Source organism: Eucyclogobius newberryi, unplaced genomic scaffold, assembly GCF_026437365.1.
Source record: "Eucyclogobius newberryi isolate DKJ021-1_F unplaced genomic scaffold, fEucNew1.0.hap1 SCAF_7, whole genome shotgun sequence".
Lineage (NCBI taxonomy): Eukaryota > Metazoa > Chordata > Actinopteri > Gobiiformes > Gobiidae > Eucyclogobius > Eucyclogobius newberryi.
Window position 1 is genome coordinate 31,532,694 of NW_027316389.1, and position 21,602 is coordinate 31,554,295.

A 21,602-nucleotide genomic window follows, 5' to 3' on the forward strand; every position below is an offset into this window, starting at 1 on the left:
AAGTTAAGCTTGAATTGGTTTGGAATATTTTTATTTACATAGAAATATTGTTGAATAAAGGGAGTATCAGTTTAAATGATTTTTATTTTTGTATTTTTACATTTTGTACAATGTGAAAAACATACACAAAACAGACACTGAATCACAGAAGTCATAAGGCGCCAACAGAAATCTGATGCTGAACAGATATTACTGCGTGTCAGGACGCAAAGTACATCATGTCTGAAAGTTTAGTTGCACATCAAGGACTGAAGCAGAGTGAGCTTGTGCTGTACAGTAACTGGGCACAAGTCTGTTAAGTGAGATAAGAAATTGTAGCCGACATGCAGATCCTACGCTGACTGATACTGAAGTTGTTGAATTGCTTTTAACACTTGACTTTCAAGAAGAAAAAAATAATAATTTCAATATCAAAAACATTGAAGTCAGTAACAACCTGCTTCAGCATGCAAGTGTTTCCTTACCCTTCATCCCTAGAAAACTTTAAACATTGCATATTCTGCATTGCAGTAACTTTTTTTTCTCTAGAGAAGAATATCTACGAGCAGGCGAGTCACAATGACAGCATGGCACTCAAGTGAGTGGCAGCAGAAGTACGGTCAGTGCGAGGCACTATGACCTTTACACGTTTAGCTCATACTGCCAGAACAAGTGCTTCCAGGAAATGGTTTAATGAGAAATCCACAAAACAAATGTCAGCCAAACCATGAATGCATTAGCCTATTATAATACACAGCCAATTAGACAAACGTAATATGCCGATGCAGAGGACGCATGTACCCTCTGTGCTCCTGGTCCTGTGTTAACGCTCCATGTGCCCACGAGGGCTCATGTCACCTGTGAACATGTCTACACTTTCTGCCTGGCCCACGCGGCTACAGCTGGATGAGTGGAACTATTCATTAGTGAAGATGCAAGGCACTAAAGTGTTCCTCTGATTTGTGATGATGTGTGTGGAGTAGATCACCACAAGCATACTCCAGTGACAGCGCGGTGTGTGAAACCATTACCATTACCACATGAACATACTGTTGTATATACAATAAAATAGAAAAGGGGCAGGGTGTCATACATACAAGAGCTTAATAAACCACAGGATCAATCCTGTGCTGTGAAGAGACCAAGAGAAACAACCCTGCAATTGCACTTTTATATTCCTTAAACTACATGTTGTTTAACAACCTTTAATAATAATTACAGTGAAATAACATCAAATTCTGATGGTTGAATACAGGTCCATAAAGAACATTTCTTAAATATATGCATACAAAAACAGACCACAGAAAGAGAACCCCACATGTGATTTTAGGATCTAATATTGTACTAGAGCAGGTTATTTCCAGATAGAACTAAACCAACACCAGCATTTCTGTGTAAACCACTGGGATCTGACAAGGCCCAGAAACCATTAAACCAGAATGAAGTATACTTTGAACGTTTGACAGAGAACTACTCGATAACGTGGTTTTGGTTTCTAAACAATAATTCTCTCCTGCCATACAAGGATGAAAACATCCAGTCACATTCGACCAGATAGTGATCTACAGCAGCATCATCTTAAGGTCTAAATTCATGAGTGGTGGTCAACACCAAGACGATGCATTTCAATGGCAGATCCACTGGTTTACAGGTCAGGTGTCATGGATAAACTCAAAAGTAAAATAAATCTGTATGATACAAAACTCACTTAACAGCAGACTCACAGTGACATAAATAGACTTATGGTATGGAATTATAACCCTGTAAATATATATTTACAAAATTAAGATGTGTTTGGGAGATTAAGGCCACAGTTATAAGGGATAATATGCATTTCCTTTGCTCTTATTGCATTGTTCTACAGATGGCCACCAGGACCTCTCTGTACTGCACCTGCCCCAGCTCAGACACCTCAAACTTACCCAGTCTTTCTTTATCATAACATTCATCTGACACCTTCCCCTCCTCCATTTGACACAACCTCCAAGAACTCTGACACCATTTCCTCGTGAGCTATCCGTGCCTAGACAGTTCTACTACACCAACAACTCTGGGATTCCTTTTCAAATAGCGAGTAGTTATACTTCTTATTGGCAATAAGTCCAAATTTGGGCCTGATAAGGAGTGACGGCGTTTCACTTTCTCCTTTGATAACATCTTTGGCTGCTGCCAGTTATGCCTTTGGGCTGCTATTTAGCAGACACAACTGACCAACTTGTCACAGTTGAATCCACAGCTGATGGCAGGATAGGTTTGTGTACGAGCGACGGCTGTGGATGAATATTGCACTCTCCCTCCATTCACCAGGCACACACTTTTCAGCCTATAACAACTTAACACAAAAATGAAAATAAAAAAAGCATTATGTTGCCAGGTAAAGAACAGAAAACAAAAAGAGCGAGTGGTTTCCATCTGGGGCCTATGCTCTTTGCTCTGTGTGGTCCTCCGTGCCAGCTCACTGTGGACTATGTGGGCCTCAGGTTTGCAGCTCCAGAGTTGGGCTTTTGTGGAGCCGTGCTAGTCCCCATGTGGTATCCCTGGTGCAGCGACACAGAGCCGGTGGTTGGTGGCTGGTACTGGGCGAGGGGCTGCGTCGGGTTAAGCATGCTGACCTGACATGTGCCTGTGGGACCGGCCCACTGAGAAGAGTTGTAAGGGGCAGAGGCGTAACCAAAGCCTGGGGCCACTGGACCCAAGGAACCTTTTCGTTGGCCCAGAGGGACAGAGGAATTGGCCTGGTTTGGGATTTGAGCCGAAGTGGAGCATGTGGGGTTGGGTGGAGTGGGGAGAGTTGGGCAGAGGTAGCCTGGAGCAGAGAATTTACGTCCCATGTTGGCGGCTGGAGGAATACTTGGCTGAGGATTAGAAATGGTTGTGGTTATTCTCTGCAAGCAGATTACAGATCTTAAATAAAAGGTTAAACAATGAGAGCACCGTTTGCCACTACTTACATCATGTCCTGCTTGTGATCCAGCCTTTGGCCCCTTCTTAGACAAGCTGATGGCGTCCCGAGCAAAGTTGTCTACCAGCAGATGCAGGTCATCGGTGAAAGTGCCCTTGCTCTTGTGCGAGTGGGAGACAGAGCCCCCGGCCGACTGGTGGTTGGGAACGTGGCCTGAACTTGTCACAATTGTGTCTGGAAAATATAGAGAATATAACTGAACAACCTAATCTCCAAACTGATGTGGTGTTCACCTATTCCAGTGAGTCTGGACCTACCAGTGGAGCAAAGAATTGGCATAGAAGCAGAGGAAGTCAGCTGAGACGATCTACATGCTGCTTGTGAAGCTTCTAATGTTGCGTCTAAAACTGTTCCAGAAGGAGGGTCTTGCTTTGGAACGGGCTCTGAACTGTTAACGTTTTGACCAGACATAGGAGTTCCTACAAATGTGTTTGTGTTAGTTAATTAAATGTCAGATGTCAAAGTAGTAGATCATAGTGAGTGTCCATACCAGGGTGTGATGGGTTGCGTGCAGATTTGTGAGTCTTGCTCTTTAGTCTACGGCGGCCTCCAGCCACAGCCACAGCAGAAGGTAGAGGAGCTTTTCCCATGCTTGTGAACAGGGCCTCAATTTCCTGTTGCTGACGCGTCTTCAAGGCCTGAATCTCCAGCATATGTCTGCAAGCGCAAGAACGGATTTAAGTAGATGGTAATTGTCTATATTGAATATTCTATAGTCTAATGAATGGGTCAACATACTTTTCTCTGAGTCGACTTATTTCCTTCTGCAGCGCTTCATCCTCTGTCTCTGAATCCTCATCGTTGTCACTGCTGTAAGGCGTGTGTGTGTTGTGCGGGTCAGAGGCAAACGACAATGGTCCGTTCTGCAGAGTGGTCCCTTGTGAGAGATTGTCGTCTCCTGCTGGAGAAGAGCTCACTGTGGGGAGACTTCTCATCAGTACAACATAATGGTGCAAAATGGTCAGTGTTTGCAGAGTAAGACACAAACCTGTGACAGAGAAGCGGCCCACTCTAGCACTGGCTGTGGCCGGTGCTGGTGCACTGGAGCTGGTGGACACTTGGAAACGTCCAATTGTTTTGGTCTGCTCACTGTTAACATCAGCACAGGATACCGGGCCTCCATCTCCCTTATCAGTGGCACTCATTTGTTTGGACAAACGAGACGATCTATGAAGAGTATTTTCTGGACTTGATGGAGGAGAAGAAGATGACGAGGAGGTGCATGACGATGTTATAGAGCGGGAAGAGACCATAGTAGAGCCGTCTGGAACGTTGTTAGAAGCATCTGTAGCAATGGAGACCTGAACCAAAGCAGCAAGTCAAAACTTAAGTCTTAAACCTACACCAACTCATGGTATTCCTCACTGACCTGGAAGCGTCCAAGTGTAAAGCCAGTCCCTGGATTTTGTGCCGAATTACTTCCCTGAACGGTCTCTGGGCTGAGAGCCCTTCTCAACTGGGCATCTAAATGATTAATTGGTTGCTGATTTGGTCCAGGAAATGGTGGCAGGAGGTCAGTGGAAGGTGTGGCAGATGGATCAAAACCAGCAGGTAAAGTCTAGAAAAACAAAACGAAAAGATTGAGAATGTATTTGTATGCCGTGTACTTTTGTCGTAACTTTTATAACAAACTTACCTGAGCCCTGGGTTTAGTTGGAGGGGTTTGTGAATGTCCTGGAGTGGGTGCGGGTGTCCCAGATGTGAGGGGGAGGTTCGACGGGGGCACAACCTGGCCTGGCGGAGGGGAGGAGGTGCCTGTTGGAGGGGAGGAGGTCCCAGTGCTTTGAGAAGGGTCCATAGAGGTGGAAGAGACTGGAGGGTCTTTAAACAGTGAGCGCAGCTTTTTATCCAGGGCCTCTATGTCATCCCTGCCCCCAGTTTTGGCCTGGCCTTCGAGCCCTTCGGCCTCTGATGGCTGAGACTGTTGGTTTGGAGTGGACACTGAGGATGGAGGAGGCTGCTGGTTAGAACTGGCCACTGGTGGACTCTGGGAGGCCAGCTGCTGTGTAGGCTGGGTGGTTGCGTTTGTGGGTTGTATGGATGTTGCTGCACCATTAAAAGGCTGCTGCTCTGAGACTGGAATGGTGCTGCTGGTGTTAGAAGACACAGCAGCATTAGAGAACACAGGGGGATTGGCGAGCCCTGCAGATTGAGAGGACGGTACTTGTGGCGTGGGGGGACTGACTAAGGCTGACACAGGGGCTGTGGAGGTTTGTGGGGGCTGTGCAATTTCAGTTGTCAACTGGAGAGGCAGAGCAGGCACTACAGAGGCAGGCGTTTGGGTTTGACTGGATGTAATAGGTGGGGAGACCGTCTCCGTTGAGGAGGTGGTACTTGTAGATGACGTCATGGGCACAGCAGGAAAAGTAGCGCTTGCCGTCGGCGCAATCTCTGGAGAGAAATGACTGCTGTTCGAGTCATGGCCAGTCTCTGAAGGTGGGACTGAACCCGTGTTTTGCTCAGCGATGGGAGGATCAGGCTTATCACTTCCCTCTTCAATGACTTTTTGTTTTATTTTCTGAAGCCCTTCCAGGAGAATTGTAGCTGGAGCAGATGAGGAAAGGTTCAGAGATCCACAGGTAGCTGTCAAAGAAAAAAATACAATGTAAGCCTTTGTGGTGTCAAAACCTCACCAAGCATGCCGAGCTTAAATACAGAGAATATTTGTCTAATAATGGTTATTCCATACCTGTGGCTGGATCATCTCCAAATGAGGTGTTAGAGAACGGGTTGCCAAAGAACTGTTCCTTAAGGCGGGACTCGGGCACAGGACTCACAATGAACCTCCTTCCTGCTGAATGCACCACCTGAGCTGCAATGCTGGGAGAAATGCCTGGAGAAGTGCAGGAGCATGTCAATGATGACCATAACATCAAGGAATTCCAATTCAGTTCAAGACTATTCACCTGGTAACATGGGGACAGATAACTCCTGTTGTTGCTGACGATCACTCATCTGTGAACAAAATAAATGCAATTAGAAGCCAGTTTAATTTTTTGGTATTTAACCAATTCTAAATGAGAGTCATACTTGAGGGAACGCTTCCTTCATGCCTTCTCCTTTTTCATCTGCCATTTCTATAACTTCACGAATTTGTTCAATAAAAGACTCCCGCTCACCCTCCAGAATGAACTCACTCTGGACCTGATCCAAAGCAGAGTGAGAGTAAGAACAATTCAACCACAACAACAGATGAATACACTCATTATCAGTACCATGATCTGAGCAATCTCCTCTGGATTATCCCCATCAAGGTCAAACCTGAATGTTACCATCTTCCTGTTGTGCGTCTCGAGCTGACACTCTGCAACTCGATCACCAACATTAGAGATCTACAAAAATACATTTGAATCAATGCTGTGGTAAACTGCTGCCATAAAAACAAACCAACATGAACAACACCTGTCCTTACACTGAGAACATTCAGCTTGGCTCTTGAACTCTTGTCGTGGCGGGAGCGGCTGCGCACAGACCTCCGCTGGTGGCGTTTCAGGGAGCGTCCCTCATGGCGACCACCAGATGTAGAGTTTCCTTCATTTCCATCGCTCAGACCCGATGCCGTGTCTGACAAGCAACTGCAAAAGAACATGTAGATGATTACTTCAGCTCTACAAAAGGAAATGGTCAAGTGAAGCCTCTACTGACCTCTCCATGGACTGCTGCACTGGGGCCGCTGAAGGGACCGGCTGCTCCGCTGGTGTGGTCTGAGGGACACTTACAGGCGCCTGATACAAACAAGGAAACAGGAAAATATTAGAGTGCTTCATGATACGACGCTAAACATTATATTAGTGAAAAATACTATTGCTTTGCATAATGTGTTGGATAAATTGACACAGTCAGAGTGAAATTAGGAGCTGCATGTTATTCTCTTTTGTTTTGCCAAGAAGAAGAGTTTTGCCAAAGTTTTGAGGAAGGAAAACGTGCAACAGAGAGAATAAAAGGGGACAACGATGTCTTGTGCTTTTACTTTCACTTTCCACAAGCAGCATAATTGCAGCCTCAAAGAGCAGTTTTTAAAGACCCTTGGCTTGTAGTATACATTTAGGACTTAGCAAGAAATTAGCATTATTTAATTAGTGACTCAAGAGTGTGCACACCTCCCGTTGCAGCATTTGGCCTTTACTTAAAACATCTGATATTGACACATTGGGCTATTGGCTCTGAACCTTTATTTTGCTTTAAAATCAAAGCAGGTAAGCCCTCAGCTCTGAGTGTGTTTACAGGAACATATTGCAGCTCCACGTCGAGGGGATACAACGCAAACATAAAGGACCATATAATTTAACTAGGAGGGACTTAAGGGGCTTAAACAACGCTACTGCCAATACTCCAACCGTAATCTACTGATGATGAGTACCTGCAGAGCAGAAGGGCATGTAGCCTGATAGAGAAAGTAAAGATGCTCTGCGTCAAAAGGAGGAGACATGATGGGAGGACTTGAATCGCAGGCCCAAGACTAACAGATTCATGCAGATATGAGCAGCATGCAAAAGTAAAGTGAAAAAGACAGATCAGCCGTTGAAAAGTACAAACAAACACAAATACAGACACACATAGTAAGGGCGTGTGTGTGTCACCTGTAGCTGCTGGCTGCCAAGCTGTCCCTGTGGCAGAACAGGACTCTGACTGACCACACCACTGTCTGCTGCAGGGGGCTGGGGAGGAGACAACTGTGACAAGCCCTGAACAACCCCTGGCTGAACAGGAATCTGAAACAACACATACAGGAGAAAAGAGCAAAGACAAGATTAGATTAGAAAGATAAAGATTAGAAAACGTTGTCATCACCTGTTGTGCTGGCACATCCTGTACTTACCTTCCAATGTATACACAAACTACATTTTATTCCAAATGTCGTAATACAAAGTGAAAATCAATCAAAACGATAACATTTCTGAGTACAGTTTTACAAGTGCCTGTAAATTAACTACAGAAAAGCACATACAAATGGGACATTTTATCTACCTGAGGGGGGAGAGTTGATTGGTAGTAAACGCCGTACTAAAAGAAACAAAACAACACAGGATAAGAGAAGGAAAGTTGGGAAAAATAAATTAGGTGAGGACAGGGGTTTATAAAATTTGAATGGTGTGAGGGCATCTGCTATCACTGCACCAATGTAACTAATACTGGACAATAGTCTTCTTGAAACCCACAGAAGCTGTATATCACATGTAAACCAATCGCATGTTTTGATAATAGATACACATTTCATAACTGTACCTGCTGAGGCACTGCTGGAGCAGTTTGGCCACTGGGAGCAACAGGAACAGCTTCTACATGGATGCCTTGGCTCAGAGGTTGGACCTAAACAGCAGAACAAAGCTTAAAATGACTACAGAACTTGTCTATGAATGTAAATGCGGTACACTACAAAGAAACTAACCGCTGGCAGTGGTTGCTGTTGTGGTGTTGGGTCACTTTGTGTCTGTGGACTTAACACCGAGGGCTGAAACAGAGGCTGAGCCGTGGGAGTGCTGTATGAAACAACTGGCTGAGCAGGGAGGATATCAGGGGCTAATGATGAATGTGGTGGTCCGTCTCCCATTTGAACGCCTACAGAAGAGATCGAAAATTATAGTCTTTTGTGAATGTTGCGTCGAAAGAAAGCACACAAGCAGCTTCAAATATGCACCTCCTCCAGTGTGAGGCTGTTGGTCTGCTTCAGCCTCCTCAGACTCGGGCTGACTGGCAGCGACAGTCTGCACTTGGATAGTGAGAGGTATTTGGCCGCTGGACTGAGGAACATAGGGCAACGAGTGCGGGACGCCGCTGAGAGGGGCAGACTGAGGAATGCTGTAGCTGGAGGATGTCAGGTTCTGTTGGGACGGAGGCTGGGGAGCCACTTGTGAGCCGTGCTGCTGGTTTGGTTGTGGTGACACATAAGGAGCAGACTGGAGCACTGGCTGGGACACAGGAGCCTCTGCGCTGGGCTGCAGAGCTGGCTGCTGAGGAGGAACCATAGGGTTCTGCTGCTCCTCTTCAAAACGCTGCTTCTCTTGATCTTCTCGAACCTTTAACAGAAGACAAAGAATATGAACAGATGTACAAAACTCAACGATGATTGATCATTTAACAGCTTCCAGGATACGATACACACCTTTTGCCTCTGTGCCCTTTTACGACATATTAGGGACGCTCGGTCCTTAATTGCTTTGGCTATTGTTTTGAGGTCACCATCACATATGTAACCAGACTCAACCTACAAAGAACAAAATGTTTAAACACAAATAACACTCCATTATATTCACTCTACACTCTAACTAATCTAATCACCACAAGATTCATTAGAACTCACCATCTCCTGAGCCACATCTTCTGGCACATCTTTACTGAGATCGAAAGAGAACTCAATTGCTTCATTGTCTTTGTACTTCCCTTTGAGTTTCTTCACATCTTCAATGCGAAGCCACAGTTTGATAGCCTCCATCTCTCCATCATCCTCTTCTGCCAGCTCCACACGCACACCTGTGTCTTCCTGGAAAAAGGCGTGGTTCAGCAGATCCTTGATCGAGTACCTAAACGACACAGGCATCCACTGAGCAACCTGTGTCACAAAGCTTTGCTTCAGATCTGTATTTAAACATCAACCTTTCATCTTTGTTCTGGCGAATACAGCCTTCGATGATCTCCTTCACTTCAGGAATAGCCACCTTGTCAAAGCTGCCAGGCTTCACTCCCTATGACACACAGAAATCTAAATAAAACCACTAACTCTTAATGCAATGTCATTTGTTTTGAAATGGTGTCAGAACCCTGAACATTTAAAGCATAAAAGTAGAGTGTGATGGTCTCTTGTTCCTGTCACATAATGTCTTTATCAGCATTAATTGCTGTAGCCAGTCCTGGAATTTTGATCTGTCGCTGAAGTTACGGTCAATCAGAGCTGTGTCGCTGGTCAAAGCAAAGCTTAAGACTTTCAGTACATTACAGCACTGTTACTGTTTTGAAAAGCAATTTCACTTTGATTTTTGGAGCTTTTATGAGAATGATTTGGTGTTGTAAAGTACTAAATATTTGAAGTTTGCATTATTTATAGCTGGGAATCGTGATTAAAACCCGATCCTCATTCATCACAATTAATCAATCATTTTAGAACAAAATGTAAACATTGCATACTTTAAAAAAAAGTAAGAGGTTTTAACAAAACTGTATCATGAAGTGCCTTTTTGTGACTAAATGTTAGTGTGTGTGCTTGTTCCATTCAGCTTGAAATGGACATAGGGATGAATAAACCTAAACAACATTTTATGCAATGCAACTGGATTAATTTAGTTTTTTTAATTAGGCCAGGCTATATGGTGTTGACATAATCTGTAGTCCATTTAACACTTAAAGAGTCCAATCTTTTCCCTATAGTAGGTGCTGCTCAGCCAGTCAATCATTAAGTCACAGCAGATCATTCACATGGAGCCCTACTTTAGAGGCTGGTCTAGTTTTCATGCTGCATTTGACTCTCAGCTCGTCACGTTTAATAAGCACAGGATATTGTTCAGCGTAAAAACAAACTGCAGCGGATTGTTATTTGGCCCTCATAAAGCGGTCTGCGAGCACAGCGGAGCAGAGCATGGGGATCCTAGGGTAGAGCGGAAGGAGACGGACATGGACTCGCGCTCACTCAGTGTGCACATACACACAAGAGGAACATTTTAAATGTGAAGAAAAATACTACGCAGCATGTTCATTTTCCCCATCCCTAATTATTTAAACTGTAAATTTTGACTGATTAAGTGGAAATGTTAAATATTCCTATTCCTTTAAATAATAATTAACTGTAAAGGTACTGTATATAACCTGTATATGTTATGTTTGTGCACATACAGGTTATATACAGTACTTTTACAGTTAATCAGCAACAGAAGTGCTTGGTATAGATATCAAGGTCTCAAGATAAGATGTCATGAACAGGTCTGCCCACATTATGTACAGTACAGAAAAATGCCTCGTCAGTCATGTGTTTGCTTTAACAATGTGTGTTACACACATATTGCACTGCCATGTTTCTGTCAAAGATTATTTAGTAATGTACTAAATCAAAACATGTTACCTAAAGACAAACCCAGAAATTTAAATGAGGTCAAAATGTCTCAAGTTCATATTTGTGTGCCACCAATAGAGAACATTAATGTTTGACCATGAGAAATGCACTGTGTTGCAGTTAAAGCCAAGAGCTGATGTAGACCCAAAGCTGTGGTCTGTAAACAAAGAGATGGAGGCAGCAGAAGGGTGGCACAATTGCACAGAGGAAAGACTTACACTGGTTACTCTGCGGTAGATCTGTGCAGCGTTCTGGCACTCTGAGTACGGGTACTCTGAGGTGGCCATCTCCAGCATGCACATTCCAAAGGCATACACATCCACTGACTCGTCGTACTTCTCCTCATACATCTCAGGGGCCATGAACTCTGGGGTACCTTAAATCAAAACAACTATTCAGAACTCCTTACTGATTGAGAGTGCTTCTCTCAGCCCATTGCCTCTCTGCACCTCTAACCCCTCTGAGGGTTGAGGAAGAGGAGGATGAGATGATTGACCAGTCTGATGCCGTCTTCTGGAATTGAACCTGTGAGGTGAAAGGTGGAAAAGAGAGAGAGAAGAAATAGATAGGGGAAAAGAAAGCAAAAAGGAGAAAACAAAAAAAGGAGGAAGAATCCGAACTAAGTTAGTCTGCAAATAAGAAGGCACTTGTTTGTCTGTGTAAGACCATGTCATTAATCAGACTGTCTGTGGTAGGCCATGTGAAGGACACACTTCTGTTTGGATTTAGGTTCTTGGAATCTGCTAAATCTGAGGCAGATTGAATTGTGTTGGTTTGACCAGCATTGGGAGCTAATACGAACTAGCTATGGAAAGAACTTTCTTAAACCTTTAAAACACTCACCTGCTAGCGACCAACTTACCCTTGTCCTCTTGACTTAAAGGAAGAGTATGATGAGAACAAATGAAGTTGATCCCATAGCTAGTCATGTGCTCATCAGTGTCTCTGCACATAACCCTTTAGCTATCACTGAGTGATCAATGTTGGAGTTCAAATGTAGGTCTTGCACAGAAAAACGGGGTTATTTGAATGTGTTTAAATTGATGTGTTGTAGAGCACACACTGAAACTTACCAGGCTCTCAAAAGCTCATACTTACACACTGACCAGCAGTACCCTATTCATTCCAAACAGCAGCTGAAGCTACAGCCTAAGTTTTAGAAACATACCCAAAAACAAGTGAAAATAAAAAAGGAGGACCAGAGAATGTGGAATTCCTCCCAGGAAACAAAGACCTTAAGCGCAAAACTCCAGTCCTGCAATATTTCAAACAAGAGTAAAGCCAAACAAACGCCTGTAGAAGCAAACCCATAGACACAGTTAAACATTATAGATATAACTTGCAAAACAGACCACATATTTCCAAACCACAGGACAAAGACCACTCTTCAGCAATGGCCAGGCTTGCCTGCAAAAGGAGCTACTAAGACATATTATGCATTATGTTGGGAGGAAAAAACTGAAAAGATCAGACTGAACAGTGTTTTTGTGTGTGAAATGAGGGAGTTATGCAGCTTAATTTAGTCTTCACTGTAGCTGTGGTTTGAGGAGCTGAAACACAGTGGTCTGTTTTAGCCATATAAAAACACAAATACATTTTCTAACTTTATAATAAAACATTTCCCATGGGAGCATCAAAACCATTATATTTGTATACTGGGCTTAGGTCGTACCTATGACACTTTTGGCAAAGGATGCCCTCTTGAGTGTGGCCAGTCCCAGGTCGCCGATCTTGACAGATCCAGTTGGGCCTGTGATAAAAATGTTGTCACACTTGAGATCCCTGTGGATGATGGGCGGGGCTCGAGTGTGGAGAAAGTGAAGGCCCTTGAGGATTTGTCTGCACCAGCTGCGCAGCACCTTAATCTTCATCACCTTAAACCTCTTCAGATATCTACGGGCAAAAAGCAGCCATTTTAAAAGAGTGCGGTGTCTTTACTCTCCATGTGCTTGGTTTGGGACTTACGTTTTCAGTGTGCCTGATGTCATGAGTTCAGTGACCAGTACAATGCACTTCTTTCCTTTGGAGGGGCCTTCCCAGGAATCATAAAAACGAACAATGTTGGGATGTTGCAGTCCTTTTAACATCCCAGCTTCTTCTTTAAAGCGCTGTCGCTCCGTTTTGGACAGTTTACGATCCTAGAAAGACACGTATAAGACCAAAACATTTATATACTGAATAGAAATTGCTTATGAAACTGCAAGATATACATAGAGGATCATTGTGAAAACATTTATAGTGTGCAGGTCCACACAGATGATTTAAGTGCAGAGTTATGGTCTGTATTGCCTGAAAACATTCATTGAAAATCACCACTGCACGTCAGAAAGGGGTCTAGCGAAAGGGCACATTTGAAAGTGAGCAAACTGTTAAAAAAGGACAGTTTGTGGTTTTGTAGGCATGTCGTTGGTTAGAAAGTCAAGAGACAACAGCAAAGATGATAAGAGATCATACACTTGGTGTTGGGGAAGTAGTTTGCAGAGATCAACAAGTAGTAGCAGGAACTGACCTACTTTTGAGAAGTCGTATAGGGTTGTTTGGCCCCTAGAGCTCTGCACACAAGAGGCATGTGTGATACACCCAACTCCCAAGTCTAGTATGACACTGAAGAAAGCAGTCTGTTCATTAATGAATGTTCATCCTAGAGATTGAAGGGGGTGATATTAGTCTCTAGGAGTCATTTGTGTGAGGAAGGGATCCAATGAACACCATTTGGTTTCAGAACTTTGATTTACTTATTTAATTAAAGAACAGCTTTTGAAAAACTATGAAAACTGAAAAATGTACAAAGGGGAATGTATACCGGTAGCTTTGATTGCAGAGGGCTTCCTTAGGCTCATGCCACATTTTTAAATTATGATTCATGAGTGTGATAAATTATAACTATACATCAGCCAAAAACACAATACAACATAAAGCGTAGCGTTGAATCATAGGCTGTATGAGAGAAATCACTGGCGGTCCAAGTATGGTAGCATCTGCTCAGGGCGTCTGATTAAAAACTACATGTTGTGTTTTGTTCTGAAAGCTCTGGTCAGCCAATGAGAGCCCAAAGCAGCTGCAGATGAATCAGTGTGATTCTGTCTGTGTGACAGCAGGGCCATGATTCACACCAGCTTTTTGAGAATCACTACTTTCAAGATGGTTCATAAAATTAAATTTATCATTAATCTAATTTGCTGAGCTAGTGTATGACTAACAGATTAGATTTGCAAGCAGCCTCGACCACTTTGCACCTTATCACAGAAGAGAAAAAGCATAAAAGAACACATCTAAAAATAGATGAGTGTGAGAGAAAGCCACTTTCAGGCTGCAGATCTTGAGGTTGACACCATTTCTGTGCATTGTCTGAAACTGCTAACGAGAGCGCTCCATATGCTTAAAACAAGACCATTAAAACAGCAGTAAAGAGGGGACTTTAGTTTTAGAATTTGTGATTTTAAATTGCACTTTTGATTCTGTTGTATAAGTATATTAGGCAAACTAAAAATAGGTTAGAAATGAAACTGCTCTAATGTGAATTGTGTCAGCAACTTTCAAGCATGAAAGTCAGAGGTCACGACCCGCCCATAGAAGCAGCTGGAGGCCAACAACAGTATGGAGCTAAGCTGTTACATTTCTTCTGGTCTACTGGCTTCTGTTAGCTGAAAATAATGCTCAGACGATTTAACTGGGTTCATATGCTTGGTTAAGTACAAGTTAGAGACATTTCCAACAACCGTCTCCATTGAAAGGGAGAACAAGCAGGCACTGTGAAAGCGATGACTGGCCAGAAGATAAATGAGTAAGCAAAAAGGGGAGGTTCTTGTGCCTATTTCTTTCTGAACTTCCTGTGCTCTGACCCATTTATTGTTCAAACATGCCTGCATGTGGAGGTTCACTGGTGGGTGAAATGGGTGTGCTACTAAAAATACTTAGACAATAATAATGGCACTGGACAGATGGCTTTCCAGGCATATGTGCTCCAGTTTGTCCAAACTTTACACAGTGGGGTTATAAAGCCTCTGACTGTCCATGACTCAAGCATAGGCCCTCATCACACAGCAACTGAGGGGTTGGCCCAACATTTGGCCCTCACAAGAATGTGGATCAAATTTCCTGACTACTATAGCTCAGAAATGATAGACCACCATTTTCTAGTGTTTAACGCACTTTGTGCATCTGAACAATTACAACTATGCTGCAGTAAAGATTTCTCGCTGGCTAAATTCACAAAGTAGTCAGACTTGTTCTGATGACCTACATTTCCTGATTCCATGGGAGAGTATAGGGCTGTAACGAATAATAGGAATAATCTTTAACATTATCACCATGGAGTCAACTATTAAATTGGTAGTTGCAGCCCTACGAGATCTACTTACTAGCAACAGAAAAGGTCCTTTGACTTGAAGAAGTCATACTTTTTACAATAGCGCTAAATACCGCAAGCCTCCCCACATTAAATACTGTACGGTAGTACTGTCCCTACATCATATGCCATATTGTTACATCCCTCTATAGAATAGTATGGATGGATCAATACAAGTCCAAAAAGGGAAGATGGAAATTTGCCTTTTTGGTTAAATCCGGCATATTTACATGGGCTCATGGAAAATAATATACACTGTCGCATATCAAATAAAGATAACAAATAAATGAAAATGAAAATTAATGTGTGATTTTAAATTTGCTAGCTAGCTTCAATATATGTATACTTTATAAGTCAGGGATATTCAATTACATTTTCTATGGGGTCAGATTTTTCCGAGGGCCATTGTCTGGGGGCCGGATAACAAAACAAACAATTTCATTATTTATATCCAATATCCATAAACAATTTCCAATGGTACACTTCAACAGATGTATATTGTTTCACTGAATTAAATGAAAAATAAAACAATATTGATCTGTCACATAAAACCGGACTAAGCAAAGACCAACCAGTTTCAATCAATAACCAGATCATAACCATTGTAATGTTCAAGTGGCACACAGCATTAGGTATTCTTTAAGATAATTATTTTGGTATCGATGGTAATTAGGGGTGGAGATGTCAAAAAATGTATAGCATATGTCAAAAAATGTATATCATGAGTTTATCGCAGTTCATGTTTTCTTAGTATCTTTAAAAAGGTAACTAAAGCCATCTGCTGTTTCTGAACGTTCACTCTTCATTGTGATTGGCTCAATCCATCTGTCAAATGCTGACTAATAGAAGTAGGTGGGAAAAAAGTGCCCGTTTATGAGTATAGAGGTGCATTAAACAAAAAGCATTGTCACAGCGACGAGACCACAATTTGATTTTAATCCATATTGCTCAGCCCTAGTTTGTTAATACACATGTACGATTTTCATGGCCAGTGCCAATACAATGGATTTCCTTTAGCCGCGTCTTTGGCCCAAACAAAACACTAGCCTATGTCGCTTTAAGGTCGTAGCAAATGTTCCAAAAATAAGCAAATATCCAATAGATCAGTCGCTCTTATTTAGAGAAATTTGTTGCTGTTAAAGAGTCTAAATCATGAAATCAAACTACTCTTTTTTTAAGTCTGGGGGGGAAATACCAGGATCAGGGTGGAAGGACTTTGGAGTAGGCCTTGGCAGGCAGCCAGCTGCTCCACAGAGTCTTCATGAGGAATGTGACCCATTTTACATTCACAAGCATTTGGAGCAGGAATGCTGTGAGCATGCGTGTGCTGACTGAGGAGGGGGAGGGGCATGTATCTATAATCTTCACATTGTTTGGTGAGTGCATATAGTTGGGGCTTATATGCTGCCATGTAAGGCCCTATGGCACATGATGACAGGATAAAGGCAAAAGCAAACATATTTTTTTTGAATAAAGAGGAATAAGTAGAGCAACAGTCATTGTAAGATAATTAACCCTGCAAGTTTGATGTTGCAGAAAAAACTGAAAATCCACCCGTAAGAGTTAATGTAATGCAATTTGCACAAACCATTCTGCCAGGTAATATCAAGGATAATTAAACAATTGTTATTATAGGCTAATGGCAGTGGGTCCCAAAGTGGGATGCAAATATATATAAATATTACACAGTATTTAATACATCTTTAAACGGTAAACCATATTTTTTTTTTTTTAAATCAATTGGGACCAATCACACAATCAAGTGTACACAAATAAGCAATACTAAACACATTCCTAGGGTGAAAATAAGATAAGATAAGATAAGATATCCTTTATTGTCCATGGCATAAATACAATTTTTCAGTGAAGGTTGTGAGTTTTTTTTGTAGGTTCCCACCTAAAAAGGTTTGAATGTGCTGTATACCGTTATATGGTTGCTCCCCTTATAAAACGGTATACAGCATATTCATAAAGGTATTGAGTGATAAACTGTCAGTAGTCATTAATATAACTGGCTAGAAACCACATTATTCTACATAAATAAGACTAAATTCTACATTTATACGGTAACTAAAAAGGCAGCCCGGATCATGTGTTTCAAAGAGGAAATGACCAAAGCGGGGCCATTTAACAGCGTGAAAGGAAGTGACTTTGGCACTGTTCCACCTGGCCTAAATCGGATGTGTGTCAACAGTGGGACCCAAAACAATGTGCCAGGCATCATTTCCATCCCTTAGATTCGAACGTGAAAAGTGCATGCAGTGTCAATGTTGCTGAAATGACATAGAAATAATAGTCTCATACCTGCAACTCACACCAGGCAACCTCCACTGTGGTCTCAGTGTCCAGACCCTTGTAGACAGTCTTGAAGGAACCTCGCCCGATCTCGATGTCGAACTTGAGGAACCTGCCGTCAGGTGATGTTCCCACCGCTTTGGTCTCAGCTTCCTCAATGTCTTCTTGAACTTTCTTCTCCGCTTCCCTTTGCTCGGCCTCCGCTCGGGCCTTGGCTGTGTCCTTATTCTCTTCGTCAGCCTCCTCTTCATTTTGAGCCTTCACCTCTGCCGTACCTTCAGGTTCTGTTTGACCAGACAGTTCTGTTCCTATGCATGGTGGGGGCAGAACTGCAATAGTTTCCTCTCCATCACAGATGTTTTGGACATTTGCAGGTCCTTCTTGTACGGGCACAACTTCTACCTTAATTATTTCTTCAACTCTTCCATTTTCTTCACTTTTGCCATCGTCAGTAGACTTTTGGTTTTGTGATAACGCTGGTTCACATTTGGACAAGTGGCCAACCGGGGCCTTCTTCCTCTGGGGGATATCTTCTCTTACTTGGACTCGCTGAGGTGCTGGAATGGGGATTTTGCTGGGTAGAGGCAATGCCAGTGCAGTAGCATTGGAGTCGCTGATGACGCTGCGACGCAGAAAGCGGTGTTCAGGGTTGCACCGGTCGCGCTCCATGGTGTGGTGCCGTCGTCTCACTTCCGCCGGTCGGGGTTCACTCATCATTGAATCAGAGCCGGAGCTGGGGCTGTTACCGCTCTTTTGAGGGGGAGCCAAAAACTTCACCATTTTGTCTCCAGGCTTTTCCGACATCCCACCACACACACGCCAAAATTAAGAACAATAAAGGACAACTTAAAAGAAATATATTTCCATGTTTACAGTATGCCGTTTTGCAGTAGAGATCGTTGTGATAAGATGGAGCTTTCAAAATTCTTCCGCGTTTCAGTTTTTATTGCTTAAAGTTTCTAGATTTACACTGCAAGTTGACAATGTGCAAAATTGGTGGTGTTCTTTTGTAATTCGAGAAGGATTGATCACTGCTGTACAAACCACAGTGTCGCTGAGGTCTTTTTAAATCATTTTCTTCCATCTTGTAAAGCAAAGGGCAATGTTTTTTTCAGCATAAGGAATCACTGATGAAAGACAAAGCTTGAAAACTCTCCCAGTGGCTCCAAAGTTCCTAAAGTGTTGAAAACAGGTTGGCAGGACAATCCAAATATCTTCTAGTCCAGATCCACTGTAAAATAAAAAGTAAGATCAAAATAAATTAGGATTACTTGGCATTTATTATGTCAAGTATCAACAAGATTTGTGAGAGTAGCCAAGATGTCTTTTAAATACAGTTTGTAAAACACAGGTGTGTTACAGTATTTCCATACCATCAGTTTCACAGAATGTTGTCAATCCACGTTAGATATTGTGTTTCAGATGCCTACTGTTATAGGCAATATTTTGTATCCAGCTCAGAATATATATTTAAAATACATTGTTAATAGATACGACAACGGTGTTAATAATTCATAGTACTGAGACGCACAAATGTCTCCATAAAGCATCAACTATGAAGCAGAAATAAGTCACAGCTGATTGAACAAAGCTAATAATTGTAACCACGTGCCTATAAAACGCAGCTGTAAATGAGAACCATAATTACAGCTGTCAACAGCCCTTGTAGTTGATGCACACGTTTATTCCCCAAAGTAGCAACTGTCAAGACATAAGTCGGCCACAAACCTGATATAAAAGTAGCACAAACGATTATAACCCGCATTAACAGGTCGACAATAGCGCAATCTTTCTCATCTTACCATTTCTTCGTCGCTCTAATATGACAGAACACCACCTGATTATTGGCAACATCGGCCAAATCCTTTCCGAGGAGGAGCGACGGCTCTTTGTTAGCATGTTAACATGCACTGCTAAAATAAAGCTAACCCACAGCTAGGTTAGCTCCCCAGAAGCCTCCGCAGGCATAACCCTTCATAGGATAGCATCAAACAGTCTCGCGTCGGTTGTTCACTTTCGTCACTGAAATGGTTGTGTAACATTAACACCACACAGTTAAAAGAGATGGTTGCTATTCACTTGTGTGTTTACAATGTTGTACGTGTCCATTTCCTATCGTAATGGTTCATGCGCTCTCCGACCTAACGACTGCAGGAGGGCCACGGACTAAGGTGACAACTAGGTTAGCTTCTCTAGCCAATATTAGCTGGTAGTGTTAGCAGTTAGCAATAGGCGGGTCTCATCTTGGCCTAAATCGAGACCCACCTTCAGCTTACGACTAAACATCGCTTCTTAATGTCGTTAATCAAGACCAATCTATACGCTGCACAATTACAACACAAACTAAGTATAGAATACCGAATATGTTTTGTATACGTTAATAGTTACTTTAGTTACGTTCGCATTTGTTAGCATTGTGCTAGCTGAAATAACGCAGCTGCTGTTTGCCGGTGGGCGATAACAGCTTCTGACCTACCTCAAGCAGCATTCACAACACAGCTGTCATAGGTAAATATTCCACAGCGGTACTTTTGTCGTTGAATGTAGAAGTCCTTAAAGGTCCGAAAATGCGTTCACTGATGACTTAATATTACAGACTGTTATATGTGGACCGCGGTGCCGTTGCTACATATTGACGAAGACTATTCCTAAAGGCGCCTGCGCCAATGAAAAGTGACCTCATAGCAGCCTCTCGCCAGCACAGCCTACTACATTCATTCAGACAGCCCACTGACTCATCCAGGGCTTTCAATCATCTTTCATATTTCATACCGTTCTCCCGAAACATAATACAGACATGCAAATAAACAGCATTTACAAAAAAAATTAAACGGGGGTTTTATCCGAACATATACATTTACTTCATGTTTACAGTACTATTCATGGGGTTCAGCCTATAATATAAAAGATCCATGGGTCCAGCTCCCTGTTTACAGGTGCCATTTTGAGGACTTTTGATCAGTCCTCAAATGATGGAATGGAAATACTGTAACACCAGTTACCATTAGATCTTGAAGTCCTTGAAGATTTGAATGACAGCTGTTTAGACTTCATTCCATCGCGTGTAATTCTTGCTGTTGCTTCTTCGGTGTTTTATGGCGGCTGGTATCCAAATGTTACATTACCGCCAGACTTTATGCTTTAGACTTTATTCTTTATACTTCATTCTTCAGAAGCACAGGAGTTCCTTTGGTATTCCTTGGTTTGTAGTTTTTTCGGAATTTTTCGTCAAAGTTGCAATTTTTCCTAAAGCATTTTAAGAATATGCTTTATATCATCACATGACAGTGCATCACGGGCGTGATGTCATAATACGTGTTTTCGTCATTCAATGATATGGATATGGCCATGCATCACGCAGTCACGGTGAAGGTGGAGGCCTGTTTAAAGACTAAAGTCTAAAGATTGAAGTCTGTAGAATTAAGTTTAAAGAACAATTTCTAAAGAATAATGATAAACGTTTACGCAGTCACTCGCCCGGCTTCTAGTATTTAATTTGAACTGCTAATTGTTATGGCAACGGTGATAATTTTTCTATCTGTCAACCATGGATTTGGGTTTGAGGTCCAGTTTTATCATTGCCTACTGTCAGTATTATATCGAACATAGGCAATATTTGAATTGCTTAGAATCTTGAGTAAAATACGTTATAAACTAGGCCATCTTGTGCCCTTCATAACGCCTTCTTCTTGGGCTGGGGTTTGGGGAAATATTTTTACGGTCAACACTGCCGACTGGTGGCGAACCTATGCATTGCATTTCTTCAATGATTTATGTTAGACTCGTGTTGTCTCGGTCCTTCTCCAATCCCACAATCCCACTATTATATTTCACACAGCCCCACGTTTATAAAGAGGTTTTCTCTACATCTTTGAACTCACCAGGGATGGAAATCTTCACGTTATTGTCTATATTAGAGTAGATTATCATTATTTATTCATTTTTTGAGTAATTGTACTTTTTTGAGTAGATTATTA

General features: G+C 42.4%; 1 protein-coding gene across 2 annotated transcripts; it reads right to left on the minus strand.

The window, feature by feature from the left end:
- Nucleotides 1-66: 66 nt before the first annotated feature.
- wnk1a (WNK lysine deficient protein kinase 1a) lies at nucleotides 67-20,248 on the minus strand. 2 transcript variants are annotated; one of them, XM_072434887.1, is made up of 28 exons: nucleotides 20,102-20,248; nucleotides 17,635-18,856; nucleotides 12,948-13,120; nucleotides 12,655-12,875; nucleotides 11,201-11,358; nucleotides 9,536-9,624; nucleotides 9,243-9,462; nucleotides 9,045-9,146; nucleotides 8,580-8,958; nucleotides 8,331-8,500; nucleotides 8,168-8,251; nucleotides 7,910-7,945; nucleotides 7,522-7,653; nucleotides 7,302-7,400; nucleotides 6,587-6,666; nucleotides 6,354-6,516; nucleotides 6,157-6,273; nucleotides 5,972-6,085; nucleotides 5,848-5,896; nucleotides 5,631-5,774; nucleotides 4,578-5,524; nucleotides 4,311-4,499; nucleotides 3,930-4,242; nucleotides 3,680-3,857; nucleotides 3,432-3,598; nucleotides 3,199-3,360; nucleotides 2,931-3,115; nucleotides 67-2,834 (listed from the first exon to the last, which is right to left on the minus strand). In XM_072434887.1, exons 2-28 carry the CDS (start codon nucleotides 18,427-18,429, stop codon nucleotides 2,445-2,447), a joined length of 5,856 nt encoding a protein of 1,951 aa, XP_072290988.1. In that variant the 5' UTR covers nucleotides 18,430-18,856; nucleotides 20,102-20,248; the 3' UTR covers nucleotides 67-2,444. The 2 variants fall into 2 exon arrangements, with proteins under 2 accessions (XP_072290988.1, XP_072290989.1); XM_072434888.1 differs by lacking the exon at nucleotides 7,302-7,400 and having other exon boundaries at nucleotides 20,102-20,247.
- Between the last annotated feature and the right edge of the window lie 1,354 nt (nucleotides 20,249-21,602).